Here is a 22714-nt window from a genome sequence, read left to right as displayed (position 1 = left end):
ATCCTGGGCAAGGGGCGAACTTGTAAGTATCTTATATTTTGTCAGTTGTATCGAGAAGTGTTGGAGCTGAGGGTGTGAAGGAGCTAGGCTGGGCAGTGTCCTGTACCTGTAGCTTTGGGAATCTGAGTTTCTGGGGATCAGAGCAGGGAATGGAGCTAAGGAAGGGGCTGGAGCAGCAGAAGGGTCTGGAGAACTCCTGAGGGAGCTGGGAAAGGGGCTCAGCCTGGAGAAAAGGGGGATCAGGGGGGACCTTGTGGCTCTGCACAAGTCCCTGACAGGAGGGGGCAAAGGGGGGGTCAGGCTCTGCTGCCAGGGAACAGGGACAGGAGGAGAGGGAACGGCCTCAGGCTGGGCCAGGGGAGGCTCAGGGTGGACAGCAGCAGGAATTTCCCCATGGAAAGGGTGCTCAGGCCTTGGCAGGGGCTGCCCAGGGAGGTTTGGAGTGCCCATCCCTGGAGGGGTCCCAGGAAGGGCTGGAGGTGGCACTCAGAGCTCTGGGCTGGCCAGCGAGGTTGCTGGGGATCAGTCACAGGCTGCACTCCACGGTCTTGGAGGGATCTTCCAACCTCAGGAATTCTGGGCTCCTGTAAAAACCCTCTTCCTAGGGGCGCCTGGCCGCAGTTTGTGCTTTTCAGGGAATACTGAATTTCCTGTGATCCCCAGTAAGGGCTGAGGAACTGTCCCATGAAGGGCGTCGCTGACTGGATCCCAAAAACTTACTGTGATCCCAAAATCTGCTGTGGAACAATCCCCAAAGGGGCCAAACCCCGTTACCTGCCGCTTCCTTAAAACCCCTCAGTCCCTCCCGCCCGCCCACCCGCGAGGAATCGCGGCCCCGTCCCAGCCCCGTCCCAGCCCCGTCCGGCCCCGTCCCAGCCCCGTTCGGCCCCGTTCGGCCCCGTCCCAGCCCCGTCCCAGCCCCGTCCGGCCCCGTCCCAGCCCCGTTCGGCCCCGTCCCGCTCGCCGTTCCCGCCCGGGACGTGCCGTCCGCGGGGTAAAACCCGGCCGCACTGCCCTTTGCCCAGGCTGGGCGCGCTATTCCCCGCGCCGGGGCCTGGAATATCGGGAATATCGGGAATATCGGGAATATCGGGAATATCGTGATTTTCCCGACGGCGATCGCGATCCCCACCCCAGAGCGCGGATTCGCGCCCGCGCTGCGCCGCTCCCGCCGGCGGCGGCGCTGTTCCCGCGCCGTGCCCGGGAGCGGCGCTCTGCCGCCTCCTCTCCGTGGTGCGGCCGGGCGGGGCCGGCTCCAGGCGGCCGCTCTAGCCCGGCGCCCGCGCGCTCCGCGCCGCTGGGGCTCTATGGCGGGGGCCCCTGGGCGCGCACTCTATGGTCGCGGCCCGCCCCCCCCGCCGGCGCCGCTTCCCTGAGGCGGAACCGGGCCGGGACCGGGGCCGGGACCCGGCGGCGGCTCCGGCGCTCCCCACGTGCGGCCCTGCGGGGCTCTGAGGTAAGCGCGGGCTGGGGAGGCCGCCCCGTCCCCCTCGGCCCGCCCGCCGCTCCTTCCCCCACCGCCGCTCCCCCCCCTCCGCCCCCGTGGGCCGTGAGGGGACGGGCACAGGCCGCGGCCTCGGCCCGGCGGCCGCTGCGGAAACCGCGGGGAGTTCGCACCGCAGGCGGGCCTGAGGCGCTGCCCTGCGGCCTGGGGGTGCTGCCGGGCCCGCGCCCGCTCTGCCCGGGCCCGCTCGCCCCGGGGATGGGGGGAAAGGTGGTCTGGGGGTGACGAGGCTCCAGCCGGTCCCGGCCAGCGGTGGCTGCGTCCCCGAGCCCTGCCCGGTGACAAACTCAGCTTTATCGCTAACTAAACTGCCGTTAATGGGCGTCGCTACCTGTCTTCTATTAATTTTGCCCCAGACCCGTGTCTGAGCATTGGCTTGCAGTGCTCAGTGAGGATCGGGTGGATCCAGGGCGGCGGGATATAAATGATCTCTGGGCTGTTTTTCTCTCACAACCATCAGATCCCTGGTGCGGATAGAATATTGACATTTTTAGGCTGCAGCGTTTATTTCTGAAGCTCCTGTCAGGGGATGTTCCTGTACAGGCTGGTGCTGGGCGGGGGGGGAAGTGGGAGAAAACCTATGAGGAAAGTGCTCCTGGAGTTTTAAGGAATAACTTTGTGTGTTTGTGGAATGGAATCTGGAGCGGTGACTGGGCAAGTTGACTCGAGACTGCTCACTTGCTTTCTGGCACATCTGGTGGGATGTGCTGCCTTTTGCTCTGTGTTTTACTGATTTCTGGGCAGGGGGGGAGTGGAGTTTTGTCAGTTTTCTGGGTGAACAAATTTTATCCAAGTGTCTTAATTGCAAAATTAGGTAAATAATGTTTTCACTGCTTAAAATAGCTGATTTTGAGGACACAAAATTCCCCCAGATTACTTCAGTATCATTTAAGAAAATATTTTGAAATCCCTTTGTACAATTTGTAAATGTCAGAATTTGACTCCTGTCACTATTTGAGAATAAAATCCTGTGTCCAATATTCCTTGATTTCTGACTTTATAAAAAATACAATCACTCGGCTCTTACAATATTTCAGTGACGAAGCATCATTCAGACCCTTCCTCTACTCAGCTTGAAAGGGCAAAACAGAACTCGGTTTCTTCCTCTGGTGCTCTCTGTAGCATTTTAGGGAATTTAAAGAATCAGGGAATTAGTGAAGTTTTGGGAATGGGTTTTCTTTTTTAATTAATGCTCCTTGGGCATGCCAGGTGTTTCTGGTGGGTTTGCGTGGTGGCTCATGCACGCTGAGGCCCGTGGCATTTGGAAGGTGTCTGTGAGCTTTGGGGTGAGAAATGAAGCGTGCCCTGATGAACTGGGACATTCCTGTTTCTGTTTGAAAGGAAGGTGGGCTTGAGGCTCAGGTTTGAAGTGGGATGAGTTTCCTTGGCTGGAGGGAGATGATGCCCAGAATTTTAGAGGGGTCCTTAAAGCAAATGTCATGAGCTGCTGTTGCAAAATCCTTTCCGTTAAATGACTTTTGAGGTGGAGCTGCATGGAGGTTTGCTGTGAAAATCGTCACCCTCACCTGTCTGGTTATAAAAATGTGGTGTTTGTACAGATTGGGACAATAATCCTTCTCTGGACAATAAAGCCTTGGGTGTTGCTCCTCCTGTCAGTGGTCTGTGACAGCAAAATTCTTCTTTCACCCCAAACAGAGGCACCTGCTTTCAGCTAAATAAATTAAATTCAGCTGTTGGAGCAGTTTTACCCGGGGGTGGTGTGCTCAGGTATTATTATCCTTTGTGGTCCCTCATGTCAGATCTTGAGACCTGCAGGTTGAGGTTTTTCCTTAGAACTTCTCTTTTCAGACAGGTAGATGCCAGTCTCTGTCTCAGGTGCTCACAGGAGGCCATTCCAGGGGGAAATTCCTGGATTTCCAGCTAAGTAAAGTTAAAGGCATGTGAGTCTTGTGTGACACTCACATCCCCAGAGGGTGTGAGGTGCGGGAGGAATTTCTGTCTTGTTGCAATCCTTGCTAAGTCTTTTTATTGATTGATGTTGGATGAATGATTAAATATTCCAGAGCAAGCAGAGATGAATTAAACTCAAAACTCATCTTTCTAATGGAAAATACTTTATCTTTTATTCCTGCAAGCAGAACTTCACACCAATGAGAGAAAGATCAGCAAAACCCTCTCTGCTCTGTCGCTGGGGTGTTTATTTTGGGTGGTTTTATTGGTTTCACTATTTCTTGCAGGGTATTTTGAGTCTTTCATGGGACAGTAAGGCAGAGAGCGGGGAGGGCAGGCTGTGGTTTAGCACTACAGAAATGAACGGGGGTTTCTGTAGCACTGGAAATTTATTGTCATTTTTGCTGCTGCCTGGATTTCGGTTTGAGGGGCCCTGGTTACCCGGGACACTTTGCAGGGTGCAGAATGTCGATTTTCCTTTACAGAAGCTAAAACTGCGTTTGAGGACAGACAAAGTTGTGTCCACTGCACGTTTGTCATTAATTCTGCTCATAATCTTGAAGTGGTTGATGTTTGCAGCCAGGAGGATGTTGGGAAGCTGCGTCATTTGCTGGGGAAGGTTTGGTCTGTGCTGTAAAGGACACACGGAATCATGGATTGGTTTGGGTTGGAAGAGACCTTAAAGCCCATCTCATTCCACCTAGGTTGGGCAGGGACACCTCCCACTATCCCAGGTTGCTCCAAGCCTCGTCCAGCCTGGCCTTGGACACTGCCAGGGATCCAGGGGCAGCCACAGCTGCTCTGGGCACCCTGTGCCAGGGCCTGCCCACCCTCCCAGGGAGGAATTCCTTCCCAATATCCCATCCATCCCTGCCCTCTGGCAGTTTGAAGCCACTGCCCCTTGTCCTGGCACTCCAGGCCCGTGTAAAATGTCTCTCTCCATCTTTCCTGCAGCTCCTTCAGGCACTGGATGGCCACAGTTAGGTTACCCTGAAGCTTCTCTTTTCCAGGCTGAACAATCCCAGTTCTCCCAGCCTTTCCTCACAGCAGAGCTGCTCCATCAATCATGGTTTCTTGTATCACCCAGTTTCTCCCTACAAAGCCCAGATTTAGTGGCTTATTTGGGGAGTCCTGCGGTGGGACCCCTCAGAGCAGTGAGGGTGCAGGACTCTGCTCTTGGCTGACTCTTCCCCCTCGGAGCGTTCATTGGGCTGCGTGCTGTGGTTCGGCTCAGCAGGGAAAAATCAATGACTCACATTTCCACAGAAAGAAATGTAATTTCCAGTCTCATAGCAACTGTCCTTTCAACACTTTCAAACCTTCTGTGACAAAATGTTTAACACTCACCCATCAGCTTTTAATGCTCCAGGCTGGTCCGCCCACTCCCCCCAGCTGAAACCTGCATTTGTGCATCCCTGAATCCCCCAGAATCCGAGGGGGGATGCTGGCAAGACGTTGAACAGTTAAATATAAAATCTTAGACATGAGAGAAGTGTTGCTGACTGCATTACATCAAGACAGAGTGACTCTGGCAGGGCTTAAAATTCAAAACTGTGTTCTCTTCACTTTGATTTCCGTCCCTGGTTTGTTTTTATACACCTTCAGATAGTTTAAAATAGGTTTGGCTGGTGGCTTGGCTAAAATATTTTTGGAAATTATCTTACTTAGAGAAAGATATTCTTTAGTATAAAGAATCTTGGTTTTCTTCCTGGATCTTCTTTCAAACTGCAAGAGAGCAGGCTTAGATGGGATATTAGGAATTGGATATTAAGGGGATTATAATAGGATGGTGAGGCCCTGGCACAGGGTGCCCAGAGCAGCTGGGGCTGCCCCTGGATCCGTAGGAGTGTCCAAGGCCAGGTTGGACAGGGCTGGGAGCAGCCTGGGGGTGTGAAAGGTGTCCCTGCATGTAGCAGGGGGTGGGACTGAATGGGCTTTAAGGCCTCTCCCAACCCAGCCCATTCCGTGATTCTGTATGTCCTTTACAGCACAGACCAAACCTGTTCCCGTTCCCAGCTGGGGCTCCTGCTGTTCCCAGGCCTCGGGAGGTGACCCCAGGTGTGGGGCTTCACCTGCCCAAAGCCACAGGGATGAGCAGGGCAAGGTCCCACCGTGTCCCTCCGCACGTGTCCCCTTGAGGAGGCACAGGAGGACTCAGGGTGTTGATAGGAAGTGACAAAATCTGGGCTGTGCCTCAATAATGGCGACATTGGAGGGCAAAGAGCTCATTAAACGTGTCCAAATGAGACCAAAAGAATCAGGCACTGAGGTTCTAAAACACTGGTGGAACTGGGCATCTGTCTGCTGTCCAAATTCATTACTAACTGGATTTAACTGGTTTTCTCGTAGCTGATGATGGAAGAGGTGCACAAGGGCGGCAGCAGCAGCTCTGTTACGTCCCAGCCCTCAGCCGTACAAGGTACAACCCTGCAGGCAGCTCAGCTCTCTCATATTGCTCAACAGGTAAAGCCTGGGCTGGATCTCAGCAAACATTTCAGGGAGTTCGGAGCCCATTTTTATGTGCTGCAAACTATAGATCCATTCTTAGAAGCACATGGAGAAGAAAAAACAGAAAGAGGCTAAGAAAAATGTGTTTGTTTGATGGTGGATGACATAAAGTTAATTAAAAAGTGTTAAAAAGCTGATTTTTGTCTTTGTACAATGCAGAAGTGCAGCCCAGATTTGGGGTTAGTCAACCACAGGAGCTGCTCAGGAGTAAAATGAGGGCCTGGTTTCATTTTTTCCTTAGAAAAAGCACTTCCAGCTCCTTTTGTGTAGTAGCAGCAATCCTGGGTACTCAGCACCATGGAAACACTTGGATTTTAGCCCAACATGAATGTATTTAATATAATAAACCATCTGAAGTTGAAAATTTGAGATTCTTCCTCTAAGGTAACATCCCTGTCAGAGCTTTAACCTGAATCCTTTAGAACTGGTGAAAGAGTGAATCCTTCCAGGAGGGTTTTCCTGGGAAAAAGCAATGTTTTGCAGCTCATCCACTGTTTATCCTGTGGAGGCAATTGGGATTTTGATGCAAAATTTAGATATAGGAGAGGAGAGAATATCAGCAGGTCTCCTGGGGTTTGTTTCCAGGCTGGTTTCCTGATCTGTTTTTATATAAAGTTCTAATTGTCCCTTAATATTGGGAGTTATGATACAAAAGTAGCATTAAATGGAAGTTCAGCTCTGTGTGTGTATTTTAATGATCCCTTCATCTTCTCATGTATTTCAGATGAATAAAAGTAGCGAAGAAATTTGATGAGGAAAGTGGTTATTTACTTACCATCTACATGTATAACTTGAATTATTTTTGGTTTGTGAATATATGGAAATGTGAACAATATAAATTGATTAAAGTGCAAAGACTCACGCGAGTTCAACATCAAAACTACAAACCCTCTAGGAAGTTGAAGCATTTTCATGTTTTTAATATGTTACATAATATCACATATTTGATTAGGTGACATAATGCCACATTTGATTTTTCTCCAACCAAAGGAAATAACAAACTGTTTCAGCCTTTTTCATATGCAAATAATGTCTCAAAAATTTGCATCTCTAAAGGTACTTTTGTGACTTCATTAGAATTAAAATACAGTTGCTAATGCCGGTTGTCCACCAGTCTTCCTACACGTGTTGCACTTCCTGAGTCCTGTGGCACAAAGGTTTCACTGATGGTTTTTGGTCTGTTGTAGATGTCTCTCAGAGGTTCTGCTCCCCTCACAGTCGTTCAGCTTCCTGGAGAGCAAGTCCAGGTCCAGGGAGTCATTCAGACAGCTCAGTCCTCCTCTGTGATCCACTCCCCTCAGGTGCAAACCGTGCAGGTAACTCCAGAATGGCTTTAAATACCCCAAATCTGCAGTTATGTAGGTGAGAAGATGTGAAAAGATGCGCAGAGGCTTCTCTGACTCGGCTGCCTTTGTGCCCTGCTGTAAGAGACAGTGAGCAATCCAAGGACAGCCCTGTGGGACACAACATCCCTCATTTGGGCTTGAAATTATTCCTTGTGGGAAGTCACCTTTGGAGTCGACACGAAACCATTTGATGTTGCCTCCCTTTATTAAAAACTCCAACCCACAGCTCTGTAGTTGGTGCCTTGGCAGACAGTCAGGTGGGATCTGACACCCAGAGCAGGGGAGTGGGGAATAACAGAATAATTCAGTAGTGGATAAAAATGAGTGTTTGGGAAAGGTGGAGCTGCATGAAGGCGAGTGAGCTGCTGGGTGCTCTCTCATACTCTAACTCCCAAGTCTCTGCTTGTGTCTCCTACTCACTTGCCATGTGATTTTTGTAAGAGGAGTCCCTTCTGAGAGGTACCCAGGGAGTTCCAGTGAGTCTGTTCCTGCTCCACTCAGTCCCTGCTGCAGAGCCCTTGGGGACCTGGAGTTCCACTGGGAAACCACTGCCCTAGCAGCCGGGCGAGGGAGGAGCTGCCCTAAAACCCAGGAATTAGTCCCTGATCCTTGTCCCACACTCCTCATACCACACTAAACTGATAAGCCATGAGAAGCAAATCTGGAAGGGATTGTCAGCTGTCCCTGCTGTAACATCGGAGCAGGGAGAGGAGAACATGTGTCACTGCTGGAAGCAGTCAAGCATCTGCATTGGCTGCTTCTTGGTGCTCGTGTCTCTGTTAGTCTCTTGCCTTTTCCTTCCCCCTGGTTGCACAGTCCCCACTGACTGGATTAACTCCTTTTCTGTAATTTATGAACATTGTGGCCTTGTTGGGGGGAAAAAAAGTACAAAAAAAATACAAAAAAAAGTACACGAGCAGGTTTTTTCCTGCTCTGTCTCTGCACTTCAGTGAGAGGCTTTTCCCAGAGCTCTGTGCATTCCTCTGGACTCTGTTACAGGCACACAGATAAGAACAAATAAATGTTTTGTTTGCTAATAAGGAGCATCAGAGACAAAATAACACTTTGAACTGGATGAGCACACAGTGGAATAAAGAAATTTGTAGATAGTACTTTGCATATTTACTCCCTGATATACTTCTGCCTTAAATACTATTTTCATTGGACTTTTACATTCTCAGCAACAAACCCCACTGCTCCTCTCCTACATAAAAGATTTCAGGTGCTTTCAGTGTGTCTTATACATCACTGGTGTTCCTGTTCCCTTTCTCACCAGGTATCTTCCTTATCTGAGAGTGAGGATTCTCAGGACTCCTCAGACAGCATTGGCTCCTCACAGAAGGCTCGAGGCATCTTGGCTCGTCGTCCCTCCTACCGGTACGGGTGTGATGCACTTGGTGTTTTTATTTGAAACCAAAACAACAGCCTCTTCCCATGCTCTTCAATATTCTGCTGCCCTCCAGGTTGTTTCCTTTGCCTTGAAACACGCAGTGAATCTGTTCATGTACTGAACATCCTGAGCCATCGTTGCTGTGAGGAAACTTTGACTCCACTTACTGGAAATTTGCCTCAGTAGGATTTTGTACAGGGCAAAATGTTCACCAGCTGTAATTTTACTCAGTTGTATCATTTTACTGAAGTGAGGAGCGTAGTCAAATGTCAAACTCCTTTTTTCACAGAAAAATTTTGAAAGATCTTTCTTCTGAAGACACACGGGATAGAAAAGGAGATGAGGAAAGTCCTGGAGTCTCCACTGTCACCTCCATGTCTGTTCCCACACCCATCTACCAGACAAGCACTGGACAGTACAGTATGTTACCCAAAATACCATCACAGTTTTTATTCAACTTGCCTCAAAATACAGATTTCGTTAAATATTTGAGTAAGATGAAGGACAAAAGTTGGTTATTATCTAGTAGTCAGTACTAAGTTAGTAGATAGAAGTAACTGATATCCACTGACTTCAGATAAACTCAGTGCTTTGTAATTTTAATTTTTGCACATTAAGTCGTTTAAGGGTGTTGGTATGAAGCACACAGCAGTGTTCTTTGCTGGATTTAACCCAAAATGTCAGTGAAGACACCTATATACATATATATATATATATATATATAGTGGGCCACTCTTAAAGGCTCCTGTGGTATCAGAGAGGTACAAAAAATTAGGATTTGTTCCTTTGATGTTACCACTTGGTGTTGGTGGTGCTTCACACCTGCTCCTCTCCATCCTGGGAGGGTGGGCAGGCCCTGGCACAGGGTGCCCAGAGCAGCTGGGGCTGCCCCTGGATCCCTGGCAGTGTCCAAGGCCAGGCTGGACACTGGGGCTTGGAGCAGCCTGGGGGTGTGAAAGGTGTCCCTGCCATGGCAGGGGGTGGGGCTGGAGGGTCTTTAAGGTCCCAGCCCATTGCAGGATGCTGTGATTTACCTGTGTTTTGTAGTGTACAGCTCCAAATCCCCTTGTCCATGTGCCTTCCCTCACAGTTGCCATCGCAGCCAACGGGCTGCAGCTGGCGGGGCCGGGGCCGGACGGGGTGCAGGGGCTTCAGACACTGACCATGGCCAACGCCAGCAGCTCCCAGCCCGGGACCACCATCCTGCAGTACGCCCAGACCTCGGATGGGCAGCAGATCCTGGTGCCCAGCAACCAGGTGGTGGTGCAGAGTGAGTACCCCCTGGGGGCCTGGTTACACCCCTGTCCCCGTGAGTGTCACCTGCTAACGCTGCCCCGTTTGGTGTCCCCCAGCTGCCTCTGGAGACATGCAGACCTACCAGATCCGCACCACGCCCACCACCTCCTCCCTGCCCCAGACCGTGGTGATGACGTCCCCCGTCACTCTGACGTCACAGACGAGCAAGACGGATGATCCACAGCTGAAACGAGAGATCAGGCTGATGAAGAACAGGTACGTGAGTGCACCTGAGCTGCTCGCCTTGGTGAGTTTCATGTGCCGAGATCGTGGAAGAGACTTCCAGGATCATAAAGTCCAACCCGTGACAGATCTCCACCAGAGCACTGAGTGCCACGTCCAGTCCACCCCTGAGTGACACCTCCAGGGATGGGCACTCCAAACCTCCCTGGGCAGCCCCTGCCAAGGCCTGAGCACCCTTTCCATGGGGAAATTCCTCCTGGTGTCCCACCTGAACCTCCCCTGGTACAGCTTGAGGCCGTTTCCTCTCATCCTGTCCCTGTTCCCTGGGAGTAGAGCCCGACCCCCCCGGCTGCCCCCTCCTGTCAGGGACTTGTGCAGAGCCACAAGGTCCCCCCTGAGCCTCCTTTTCCCCAGGCTGAGTCCCCCCCAGCTCCCTCAGGAGTTCTCCAGACCCTTTTGCTGCTCCAGCCCCTTCCCTAGCTCCATTCCCTGTTCTGGATACGCTCCAGCCCGTCCATATTTCTCTTGCAGTGAGGCTCCAGAACTGGAGGGGCCTCAAGAGTGTCCAGCACAGGGGGGCAATCCCTGCCCTGGTCCTGTGCCACACCATGGCTGGTACAGCCCAGGTGCCCTTGGCCGCTTGGCCTTGGTGCTCCTTCCCCACCTGAGCACGCCTGGGCTTGTGGGAGATTGTGACCCAAACACTGGAAATCGTGACCCAGACATGCTCCCTTGAGTCTCACAGTGTGGAGAAGCCAAAATTGGGTTTCCCCTGCAGATTGGCTGCCATGTGTGTTAGCAGATCCTGCTGCATTTCCTGCTCTCCTCGGGCAGTTTTGGCTTGGTTTTGTTCCTCACTGCAGTTCCAGCTCTCTCGTATTGGTCAGTATTGTGACGTTCAGAAAACAGATCTCACCTCTAAAATACAGAACTCTGCTTGTCTGTTGCAGAGAAGCTGCCCGGGAATGCCGTAGGAAGAAGAAGGAGTACGTGAAATGTTTGGAAAATCGAGTGGCAGTCCTGGAAAATCAGAACAAAACTCTAATTGAAGAGCTAAAAACTTTGAAAGATCTTTACTGTCATAAAAGTGTGTAAGAAAAGAAGGTAAAAACCTTTGGGGACTGGTGAAATATCAGAGGAGAATTTTTTTTTTTATACTGAATTTTTTTAACTAGATGAAAGGTCAAAAATGAAACTTTTCTACCTAGATTTCACAGCTCAAAGACTCTATAGATTTTCTTTACAACGTGTTGGTGACAAAGTACAAACAGGAAACAAGAAAACCTCACCAAAATTCCTGCTGGCACAACTGGAAACTGAGAAATTCAAGATTGCAGCTACAGAGGAAGGACAGTCACGTGTGGCGAGGCAGGTGATGAGAGTTTCTTTGAAAATTCCTATGAATACCTCTAATAAGGGAGGCAAAATTTGGTTACAAAGAAAACATGGATGAAACGGAATCCTTGCCATAGCTGACATTGTTAGTAACATTTATAACCAGTGTATGTTTTGATTTCTTACTCTTTTTCAAGCCTTTTTCCTTCAGTTATTTGTCTGTAAATATTTTTATTTTAACCTGTAAGTTGGTATTTACAGGTGCAGATGATAAAAAAGCTGATACTTTGCTTGAGGTATAAATTATGTTTTTACTCTTTCTCAGATGACAATTTAAAAAGTTGGGATGATTTTTTTTCCATGTTTGCCGTGTTTATCAGATTGGGGAAGGATCTGCAGAAGGCAGTGAGAGGCCTGGTCCTGGAAATGTCTGAGGCACAGAAAATTGTGTTGATTTTCTTAGAGAATTCAACACATCAGTGATTTTAAAGCACAGTGTGAGGGACGAGGACTGGTGACAAAAGTTCTGAAGAATTTCTGAGATTAAACTTCTGAAAGTTTTTAATTTCACAAAAGTTTGTTCTTAGTTCTGGGCATGAGAAACATCAATCATTGAAAATTTAATTGTGTGCTGATCATATCTACAATTAAACACTCAGTGCTTGTCCTGGCCGGGGATTCTCCTGGGCTTTGGAACATGAAACCAAATAGAAGAAAAATGATGTAGTAAAAAATGGAAGATCTATACCAAAGGGTTATGAGGTTCTAATCTCTGGTTTATTGCTGGAAGTAGTGCAAAATTACAATTTCCAGCCTAATTTTGTAAGGTAGGAGCTATTTTGCAAAGTAACGGTGTCTTTGTACGCAAATACTATATTGCAAACGGGGAGATGGTTGGTATATTTTGTAGCTAAATTGTGATCTTTACAAAACCTGAAATTGAGTTTCTATACGTATTTTGACAGTTTATATCTTTCATTTTAGTAACCAAATGAAATATTTTGTGAACCAGATTTTCAAGGATATATTTTTATGGATAGTACAAAGTCAAATGAGATCCTCTTTGGTGTAGGAGATACTTGAATTAATTTTGTATGTCTGTAGGCAACTTGCAGAAAAAATGGATCCTAAAGAGTATTGGGGGAAAAAAAAAGAAATTAGGGCTTTTTACTCCCCACAGTTGACAATATCTGCACATGAGATCTCATTGTGTCAGAGAGTCCAGTTTGTACAATTTTAATTTGTTTCAGGCGAAAATCACAAGTTTGACATGATCAGGACTCCTTTGCCTGGGGAATCTCCATTCTTGGAGATGCCCAGAGCTGTCTGGCTGTGGGCAGGACATGGTACTGGTGAGGACACGGTCCTGGGCAAGATGTGATCCTGGTGGTCAGGCCGTGGTCTTGGGCAGGTGCTGTAGGTGACTGCAGTGCTTCTTGCATGAGTAATGAACCATTTCCATAGCTGGGATTGAATCCTGCTTCCAGTTCTGTCAGCGGGAATTACTCCATGGACTGTGCTGTTCCGAGGTGTTAGAGCTCCGTGTGTGTCGTGCTAGCTCAGATCTGGATGGAATTCCAAGCTGTGCTCCCTCCCTGGATGTGTAATGCTTATCCCATGGTCAGTCAGTATTTTTGATTTTACTCCTTTGGGAATTAATGGACTTGTAGCAAGCAGAGCTCTTTGCCATGAGGAATCTGCATTCCACAATCTCCTGGTTAGTGGGCTAGAAAAGGATATTTTGTCCCTGAAGTTCCTAAGTCTCTGATTGTTGTGGACGTGAGTCCCAATGCATTTCCTTTAGGCCAGGCTGGAGTGTGACTCCTGGTTGCCATCATGTCAGAAAAAAGCTTTGTGACACATCAGAAATAAGGTTGGGAAAGTCCTAAACTGAGGGAGCTGCTCCTGGAGAGGTGTCAGTGTTTCCTGTTTCTTTGGTGGAATTTCAGGAAAATTGAACAGCCTGGAATGTGCCTGGAACATGCACCTCAGAGAACTGGACCTTTCTCTCCTCTCAGTGTGTCACCTGGCATGTGTGAGAGGGTTTGACCTACAGTTTTGAACTACCTTGGGAACTCTGTGGTAGCTGATCCTCACTGTGTTCTCTTTTTTCTTTTGTAATATGGAATAATAATAAACAAATCTATCAAGTGTTAAGACTGTAAAAACCTGGTGGCCAATTCTTCTTGTATCCAGCAAGGGAAGCACCTGTCCTGCCAGACACACCAAGAGTCAATTTTTATACTCTTAAAATCGTGTGTTGGAAAGAACAGCTGATTTTCCATCATGGGAATATTAAACAGTAACACAAGTTTGCTCTTTAAGCACTGATCATGAAGTTCTTAGTTTGGATTTACTTTAAAATCTCGATTTTAAAGAGTAAAATCTCATTCCTGAGGGTAAGAGATGCAGCAGCTGATGCTGTTCTGCTGGTTGGTTCCAAACAGTCCGTGCTTTCCATGAATTGTAAATATTTGTTGAAACAATTAATGGTTGCAAATTTTGATCTTGGTAAATAAAGTCGCTAAAATATTATCATTCTGATGGTCCCTATTTATTTTTAATGAAGGTAGAGCTGCAGTGGTGCTGACCAGGTGTGAATACCTGTGTGGGATCGGGTCATATGACAGCCAGGAATAAATAATAGTCGATTTTAGTGGATGAAATGGTACTTGTATACACCTGCCAGTGCTAAAAATCCTGAGTGCAGAACAGCTTTTACCTTCCTGCAGGGTTTTTTTACCTTCTTAGTTTTCAATAAGCTGAGCCACAGTTAAGGTTTGGTTAATTAAATGGTTAATTAAAACCTTTGCGTGCTCTGCTGGTTTTTACCCGGCAGAGGGAGCATCTGCCATCTCCAAACCCTGGTGGCATCACTGAGTGTATTTAACCTTCTGATGGCTGGAAAAGCACAGAAATAGGGTGGGAAGGAAGTGTTTCCAGTTGATAACATTTCTATATTCGATTTTCCTTACTAGTGCCAAGGCTGTTACTGTTTCCTCTACTGTCAGTGTGGATATCAGAGGCAGGAAACAAAAAATTGCAAACAAGACTCCTAAAAAGTAAGTGCACATCCTTTGGCTCTTGGTTTTATTGAGAGGCAGGAGGGAGCTCGTTTTTCCAAGCTTTCCCAGGCAGAACAGACCTCCACGAGGATGACACGATGCTTTGCCCCTCTACACTGTCTGTGTGAGCACGGCGTGTGCCACAGTCAGGAGGATGGCGAGCGTTGTGCTCACGGGGTTCCGACTCTTGTTGGTCAAACGAAGCTTTGCTTTGATCCATTTTCTGTACTGGGACAGGCGGACGTAGATCCCAGGATATTTGGGGCGGCCACAGCCAACCCCGAAGCTGGCGATGCCGATGAGGTAGTACTTGTCAGTGTCGGGGTGGTAACACACCAAGGGGCCCCCGCTGTCGCCCTACAAATGAACACCACAAAAACCAGTAGCATGTAACTCCTTCCAGGAAACAATTCAGGCAGTAATCATTCTGGTTTTTTAGATTCATTTTAAGCAGCTCAGTTAACTGGACAGTCACAATGACAGTAACGTGTGGGCAGTAGCACATGGACAACTCAAGGTAAACCTGGTGTTGCTGAAAGACACGGAATCTGCATCCCTGAGGTTGGAAAGGCCCTCCAAGACCAAGTCCAGCCTCTGCCTGATCCCCATCTTGTCACCCAGACCAAAGCACTGAGTGCCACATCGTTGTTCCTGGGACACCTCCAGGGAAGGGGGCTCCAAGCCTCCCTCGCCTTCCAATGCCTGACTGTTGGAAGGTAAAAGAAGAAAGGCCCAGTGTCTCTGGCGGGGGGAGAAAGTTGCAGTCCAAAACCGATGTGGTTGATAAGAGCAAAACTCTGTTTATTGGCAATCCAGAGGCACTGATATAGTACACCAGCTGGTTAACTCTTAAGTGGCTTAAAGCTTACCAAAGCGCATTTCTACTTCTACATAATTGGACTTACATTGGCAAGCTTCTACAGTTATGTTATGATTAAAAGCATTCAGAGTTCACCTCTCCTCTCCAGGTCTTATCTGAACAGCTGCAAATTTTCAAACTCCCTCTTTGTTTCTCAAGCTTGTTTTTCACACAGGAATTTTCTCATGGGGAGTCTTTCTCACACAGGCCTTTTGCTTGCAGGCTCTTGCTACAGTTCTTTTATTGATCCCATAATTCTCTCAATGATCCATGTCCCTGATCCCTCAATAATTCTGCAACACCTGACCACCCTTTCTATGGAGAAATTCCTCCTGATTCTGGTCAGCACTGCACTGACCAGAGCCCCAGGCCTGCACTGCTTCAGTATCTTTTAACTCGGGTTCTGTTGTTTTCTCTCTGCACCTTTTCATGCCCAAACCTTCACTCCTCACTGAACTGGGGAATGTGTTGTGCACACGGTGTGGGAGCTCCAAGAGACACAGTAAGGAACACACATCCCGTGTCTTGGCCGTGTCACCTGCTTAGGGAAAACTGCTGAGAGAAGCAGGAACTGTATCAGACAAAGCACTTAGGATGCATTATGGGGTTTAATTAGAAATGTCTCCGTGTCCCAGCTGGTGCTGCAGATTTTGCCAGTGCTTTGGACCTGAGAACTGGCTTTTCTGAGAAAGAGGTGGTGATTGTTCAGCATTTAAATGAAAATCATGCCACATCCCTGAGCCACTTCCTAGAGCCCTGTCCCTGAACCACATCCCTGAGCCATATCCGTGTCCAGTGCTGCTCTCCAGCATAAGAACAGGTGAGACATACGTGTGCTTCACACGCTCCATGGTACAGCGACACGTGTCTGTCCAGTGTTTTGTATCGTGTATCATTTACTGACACCTTTGTGGCTTAAGTATGTTGCATTCTTTATCCTTCCTCTTTGTTCACTTACTCCTGTCATCTTTCCAATATCACCAAATTCTTTGTGTATGTTTTTGCTTTGCAATCACTGTCCCACCCTTTAATGATGCTTCCTTTGCATTTGACATGTTTTCCAGTTAGTATTTCTGCTGTTTTAATTAATTATGCTACAAATCACGATGCTGCTGAGCCTCTGGCTTGGGAGTTCCACCGAGGCAGGTGGGGCACCACCTCCCTTCTCACCTGGCAGGCGTCGGTGCCTCCGGCCCAGGCCCCAGCGCAGAGCACTCTGTCGTCCATGAGCCCCGCGTACCCTTCGGAGCTGTTACACAGGCTGGGAGGGAGGATTTCCACTTGGGCTTCTTTCAGCACAGATGAGATTTTACCTTGAATGGAGACAGAATTTAGAAAGGTGAAATGTGCTGGGGTGTGTAGCAATTTTACTGTGGGTTTTTTTTTTTTGTTTCGCCAGCCTAGGTGTGTTCCTGGACATGTTTAGACATGGATATGACATGGATCCGAGTGGGTTAAGGGTTTGCAGACTTGGGTTTGATGAAGGTTTTGCAATTCTTCCTCAGAAGAAGCATCAATGAGAATACACCTGCCTTGCTCAAAGTGTCAGAGGTGACTTATCAAACAGGCTCATACAATCCCAGCTGACCCTGAAACTCCCCCACAGGACACACAACACCAACTGGCATTGAATTTGTGCCCAGTGGGAGTAAAGAGAGAATTGGAGGGGGTGTAGTTATTCATAAATCCCATGGGAACACCCCAGTTCACAACACATGGCATCAGAATTGTTGCTTTTCAATAAAACAGCTGTTTCCAGCAGCCCATGTTGACCTGCACCACAAATCTGAAATCAGCTGAGTTTATTTTCCTTTTTTTCATGTCATACTTGGAAGAAATTCTGGGAAATTTATTCCTGTGGTTACAGCTGTGTGGGTCTAACCTGCTTGTGATGGAAAACCCCTGAAAGCAGATCCTCACTGCAGAGTTAAATGATGTTGTGTGAGGAGACCATAACCTGAGCAAATCCAGTTAGAGTCACAGAGTGGTTTGGGTTGGGAGGAACCTTAAAGATCATCTTGTTCCCACCCCTGCCATGGCAGGGACACCTTCCCCTTGGATGGTTGCTCCCAGCCCCATCCAGCCTGGCCTTGGACACTGCCAGGGATCCAGGGGCAGCCACAGCTGCTCTGGGCACCCTGTGCCAGGGCCTTCCCACCCTCACAGGGAGGAATTCCTTCCCAATATCTAATTCGAACCCGTCCTCTTTCAATTTGGTGCCACTGCCCCTTGCAAGGTCAGAAAAGGCCTCTTAAGTGCACTCTAAGTGAACTCTTAAGTTCCAAGTGCAAAGTGAGTTTATAAATCCAGGGAGCTGGAGTGGGTGGTAGCTCTGGTGTGTGGGTGAGAATGTGCTCAGCAGTGGCCAGGGCCCATTACCCTTCTCGGCCGTGCGTCCCCAGCCACTGATGTAGCAGTCGGAGCTGTTCTCCAAGGGCAGGATCAGGGCAGCCGGGGGCAGGCACAGGGGCTGCACGTAGAGGCTGTACCGCACCGCCGACTTCAGCTCAAACACTGCCACGTCGTTCTCAAAGGTTTCCCTCTTGAACTCCGAGTGCACAATGATCCTCCTGATCCTTCTTTTTGCTGTGTGTGGACTGTGTTTTTGAAGGTTGTGCACGCCCAGAACGGCTCGCCAGGAACATGGATCCCTACGAGAGAATTCACGTGGGTTTTACATCGTTTTAACCCTTTGTTTTCATAGAGTGATGGAATCCAGGAATGGGTTGGATTGGAGGCACCTTAAAGCCCATCTCATTCCACCCCCTGCCAGGGCAGGGACACCTCCCACTGTCCCAGGCTGCTCCAAGCCCCAATGTCCAGCCTGGCCTTGGACACGGCCAGGGATCCAGGGGCAGCCACAGCTGCTCTGGGCACCCTGTGCCAGGGCCTGGCACCCTCCCAGCCAGGAATTCCTTCCCAATATCCCCTCTAATCCTGTCTTCTTTTGCTTATGCACCTCTAGGAATATACATTGAAAATTCCATAGTAAATCTTTCCTGGAACAAATTTGCCTCGTTACCATTCTGTCCATGTGAACACTCCCTTTGCCTATTGATGGTTATGGCTGTTAAGGAAAATTCAGATTAAGGATTTCAGATGACACCCAGATTTTGCCTCCCACCCCATCTCAGCAGAAGCCACCAGGAGATGTTAGTCTGACAAAGCTCAAAACGTGGTTTTATTTTGGACAAAGGAAGGAGGTTCATCCCCCACAATGCTCATAAAGACTCTGCTTGTACCTAGACCTGGGAAATCCATTATCTAGAAGTAAAAATAATGACTATCAAGCTAATATTAAATTTAGAAATAGGAGTAGAGTCATTCAGACCTAATTTCTAGTCAAGTAATGTTGAAAAAAACCTTTATTAAGTGAGATTTGAATTTGGCCTGGGATAAGCTATAAAATTCAAATTAACCTCCAAAATTAAGGTAGAACTTAAATTGATAATTTAAAGAGGCATTATATTGCAAATTAATGTTTGTTAAATGCAAACAAGGAGCTGATGTAATGAAGTCCTGATAAAGGATAAAATTCCAAAGTTTGCAGATTTTACAGTTCACTTTCCCCCAGGTCATGGCTGTGTCAACACAGTCGATGTCAACTGATGCAGATTGTGCAACTGTGGTAAAGGCTGGAAAAGAGACCAGTGCTGAGAGCTGAAATGCTCCAGAGTTGCTGTAAGGGCAGTTAAAAGTCTGTTCTGAGGAGTTATTACCACATTGTCCAAAAAAAAAAAAAAATTAAATGCCAAATTGTTTGTTTTGATAAACAAGAAAAAAAAGGAAATAGTGTTAAAACTAATGAATTGGAGTGTTTATAATCTAAATATCACAACATTTCTTGGTGAGTTTTAGTGGTTCAGAAAACTCTATTAACCAGAAAAATCAGAGCTCCGTGGAACAAAGCAGCCCAAACTACTTTGGGGAATGGGCTGGGGAAAGGAGCAGAAAACCTGGCATGGGAGAGGGTCCTCCTGCTCCAGCTGCTGTTCCACAGGGAGCAGCTCCTTCCCCAGCCATGACCCCAGCACTAGGCTGGGGTGAATAGTCCAGAGCTGGAAAAGCCCAGGTTCGGGGTTGGACGAGAAGATCTCATCCAATATCTCACTCTGTGATTCTATAAATCAAAACCAAACAGCCCCTTATTAGAAACAACCCAGGTAGTTCTGGCCCAGGCCAGAAGGGCACAGCCAAGATTTCTTGATGTTGACTTTTGATTCTTCACTGATTATTCCTGATGCTGGCTGCCCAGGGAGTTGGTGGAGTCCCCATCCCTTGAGGTACCCAAGGAATGACCGGAGGTGGCACTCAGTGCTCTGGCCTGGTGACAAGGTGGGGATCAGTCACAAGTTGGACTCGATGGTCTTGGAGGTCTTTTCAATCAGACCTGTGCTCCAGCCCCTTCCCCAGCTCTGTTCCAGGCTCTGGATATGCTCCAACCCCTCAACATCCTCCTTGCCATGAGGGCCCAGAACTGGACACAGCACTTGAGTGGCCTCACAGTGCCCAGCGCAGGGAGACAACCCCAGCTCTGCTCCTTCGGCCACACCGACTGACACAACTCAGGTGCCCGTGGCCTCCTTCCCCCTCCCCAGTGCCGCTGGGCCGGCGTTCAGCCGCGGCGCCCAGGGCTCGGCCCCGGTACCTACGTCCTGCCGTCCACGCAGTGCCCGGCGGTCAGCACGGCTCTCCGGCTCAGCAGGACGCCGCCGCACAGGTGCACGAACCGGACACCGCCGCGCAGCACCTGCAGGCTCACGACCCACGGCCACGCGCCCTCCGGGGCCTCGTGGCCCCCCACGATCCAGGACGCGACGCTGCGGGCCAGCGGCAGCTGCTGCTGACACTCTGCAAAATACAATGGGCCCCTTAGAGCACCTGGAGGGCAAAACGGAGCTTTTGGGGGCAGTGCTCGTGGGTGCTCGGGGTTTATGGGCTGGTCTTTATTTCTGTTGTTTGGGGGGTTTTGTTTGGTTGGGTGCTTGGGGGTTTTGGTGGGTCTTTTTTGTTGCTGGTGATGGTGGTGCTGGTTTTTGGTTGTTTATTTTTTTTGGTCGGTTTGGTTTTGCATTTTTAATTTCCAGCATAACCACAGCACAGGAAGGACATGGACCTGTTGGAGGCAAGGACACCAAGTTGTTTAGAGGGATGGAGCAGCTCTGCTGTGAGGAAAGGCTGGGAGAACTGGGATTGTTCAGCCTGGAGGAAAAAAGCTTCGGGTTGACTGAACTATGGCCATCCAGTGCCTGAAGGAGCTGCAGGAAAGATGGAGAGAGACCTTTTACACGGGCCTGGAGTGCCAGGACAGGGAGCAATGGCTTCAAACTGCCAGAAGGCAGGGATGGATCGGATATTGGGAAGGAATTCCTCCCTGGGAGGGTGGGCAGGCCCTGGCACAGGGTGCCCAGAGCAGCTGGGGCTGCCCCTGGATCCCTGGCAGTGTCCAAGGCCAGGCTGGACATTGGGGCTTGGAGCAGCCTGGGACAGGGGAAGGTGTCCCTGCCCTGGCAGGGGTGGGATGGGAGCTTTAAGGTGCCTCCCTTCCAGCCCAAACCATTCCGCGGATCTCTGCGCTGCTGGACGCTGCCTCACAGATCCCGGCGCCTGGGAATCCCGGAACTTCTCAGCCGATGTGAAATACGCGTATTTATCTGACTAAGGTGTATTTCTTGAGTATAGATTTGCGGTTAGGCGCGCTCAGTCGCTGCTACTTTACGAATTCACCAGATTTCGGTGTAAACGAGGTTTTTCCTCGTTTCCCCCCACCACGGCCCGCTCCGCTCAGGCTCTTCCCCGCTCGCATCCCCCTTCCCCGACCCCTCCGCCCGACCCGGCCCCGCTGGGTCCCGCTACCGTCACCGAGGTCCCTCGGGGCCGCTCCCCCGGGCAGGGGTCCCGCGAGCAGCAGCAGCAGCAGCAGCAGCGGCACCGCGGGCCGCGCCCGCCGCATGTCCGCCCAGGGCCGAAGATGGCTGCGGGGCCTGAGGGCAGCCCCGGCGGGAACGGCCGGCGCCGCACGGGGCCGTTGGGGCGGCGGGGACGGCGCGGGAGCGCGGGCGGAGGAGCCGGTGAGGGGCGGGAGGGGCGGCCGGGCCCTCACCGACCTCTGCCAGGGAGCCCTCACCTGGGACAAAGGGTCAGGGGGCCCGCCCTCACCTGGGCAGAGGGTCTGGGGTCTCACCTCTGCAAAGAGTCAAGGTTTTCAGCCATGGGTCAGGGGGCCCGCCCTCACCTGGGCAGAGGGTCAGGGGGCTCATCTCTACAAAGAGTCAAGGTTTTCAGCCATGGGTCAGGGGGCCCGCCCTCACCTGGGCAGAGGGTCAGGGGGCTCATCTCTACAAAGAGTCAAGGTTTTCAGCCATGGGTCAGGGGGCCCGCCCTCACCTGGGCAGAGGGTCAGGGGGCTCAGCTTCATCTGGGGAGAGGCGCAGGGATCTCACCCTCACCTTGTAATAAATGGTTAAAAGGTTTTTTTTGTTGTTGTTAAAAAGAAGTTAATAGTTACTTGTTATATACAGTTAATAAGTTGATTATTATTGCGACTGTGCGGGTGTAATGCTGCTATGTGAGCGCTAGATGGTGACACCAAGGGGGAAGAGTGGTGGGTCTATAGAAAAGGGGAACGTTCTGGAATGTTCTTAAGATGACTTAATGATCTATGAGGCAAACATCTTGAGGAATTATTGGTTAGGGGGCAAACCGATCACTCGACGCCCCAAAGACTGACGGAGCTGAACACCAATGAGGACCCTGGCAACGAGCCATCGGAGGGAGGATTCCAGCTGCACCAATCATAACATCAGAGGGACTATAAAAACTGCCCTGGGGCTCAGCCTCTCGCAGGGGTTTTCTTGAGGAACCTGAGTCCAAAGGAATGCCCTGTATGTCGCACTGTTGTTTTTTTTTTTCTGGGTTGCCAAGTGGGACTCGGGCTTATCTCGAGTCTCCACTCCTGGTCTTTCCTTTTAATGAGCAGACTTTTACCCCACCCAAAAAGTCCATGCCTCGTTTATAACAACCTGGGCAGAGGGTCAGGGCTCTCATCTCTGCAAAGAGTCAAGGTTTTCAGCCATGGGTCAGGGGGCCCACCGTCACCTGAGCAGAGGTTCGGGGGGTCTCACCCTCGCCTGGGCCAAGGGTCAGGTTTGGGGGTTCAGGTTCCATCAGGTGGAGCAGGAACAGCCGTGAGGGAGCGTGGGGAGGGGGCAGCAGGTCCGACGGAGCCCCAGCGACATGCCAGCTGAAAGAGCCCCGTCCCAGAGTTAACCAGGCACGGGCAGCAGTCCCTTTCCATTTATACATTTATTTTCTGCC

At 49.7% G+C, this 22714-nt stretch overlaps 2 protein-coding genes across 6 annotated transcripts; one reads left to right on the top strand and one right to left on the bottom strand.

Annotated features, from left to right (window-relative positions):
* The first annotated feature begins 1245 nt into the window (after positions 1-1245).
* ATF1 (activating transcription factor 1) lies at positions 1246-14008 on the top strand. Of its 4 annotated transcripts, XM_068997573.1 has the most exons (9): positions 1246-1456; positions 5765-5878; positions 7111-7239; positions 8546-8646; positions 8949-9079; positions 9750-9929; positions 10012-10171; positions 11089-11242; positions 11347-14008. In XM_068997573.1, exons 2-8 carry the CDS (start codon positions 5768-5770, stop codon positions 11231-11233), a joined length of 957 nt encoding a protein of 318 aa, XP_068853674.1. In that variant the 5' UTR covers positions 1246-1456; positions 5765-5767; the 3' UTR covers positions 11234-11242; positions 11347-14008. The 4 variants fall into 4 exon arrangements, with proteins under 4 accessions (XP_068853674.1, XP_068853673.1, XP_068853676.1 ...); XM_068997572.1 differs by having other exon boundaries at positions 11089-14008; XM_068997575.1 differs by lacking the exon at positions 5765-5878 and having other exon boundaries at positions 11089-14008.
* Positions 14009-14531: 523 nt separating this feature from the next.
* TMPRSS12 (transmembrane serine protease 12) lies at positions 14532-21766 on the bottom strand. 2 transcript variants are annotated; one of them, XM_068997623.1, is made up of 5 exons: positions 21254-21766; positions 20050-20248; positions 17777-18048; positions 16568-16710; positions 14532-14895 (listed from the first exon to the last, which is right to left on the bottom strand). In XM_068997623.1, the coding sequence occupies exons 1-5, from the start codon at positions 21348-21350 to the stop codon at positions 14650-14652; spliced, it is 957 nt and encodes a 318-aa protein (XP_068853724.1). In that variant the 5' UTR covers positions 21351-21766; the 3' UTR covers positions 14532-14649. The 2 variants fall into 2 exon arrangements, with proteins under 2 accessions (XP_068853724.1, XP_068853725.1); XM_068997624.1 differs by having other exon boundaries at positions 21582-21766.
* Between the last annotated feature and the right edge of the window lie 948 nt (positions 21767-22714).

This window comes from Aphelocoma coerulescens, chromosome 29, assembly GCF_041296385.1.
Source record: "Aphelocoma coerulescens isolate FSJ_1873_10779 chromosome 29, UR_Acoe_1.0, whole genome shotgun sequence".
NCBI classification, from domain to species: domain Eukaryota; kingdom Metazoa; phylum Chordata; class Aves; order Passeriformes; family Corvidae; genus Aphelocoma; species Aphelocoma coerulescens.
Note: the sequence above shows the minus strand (reverse complement) of the source record. Positions and strands in the feature narration are given on the sequence as shown.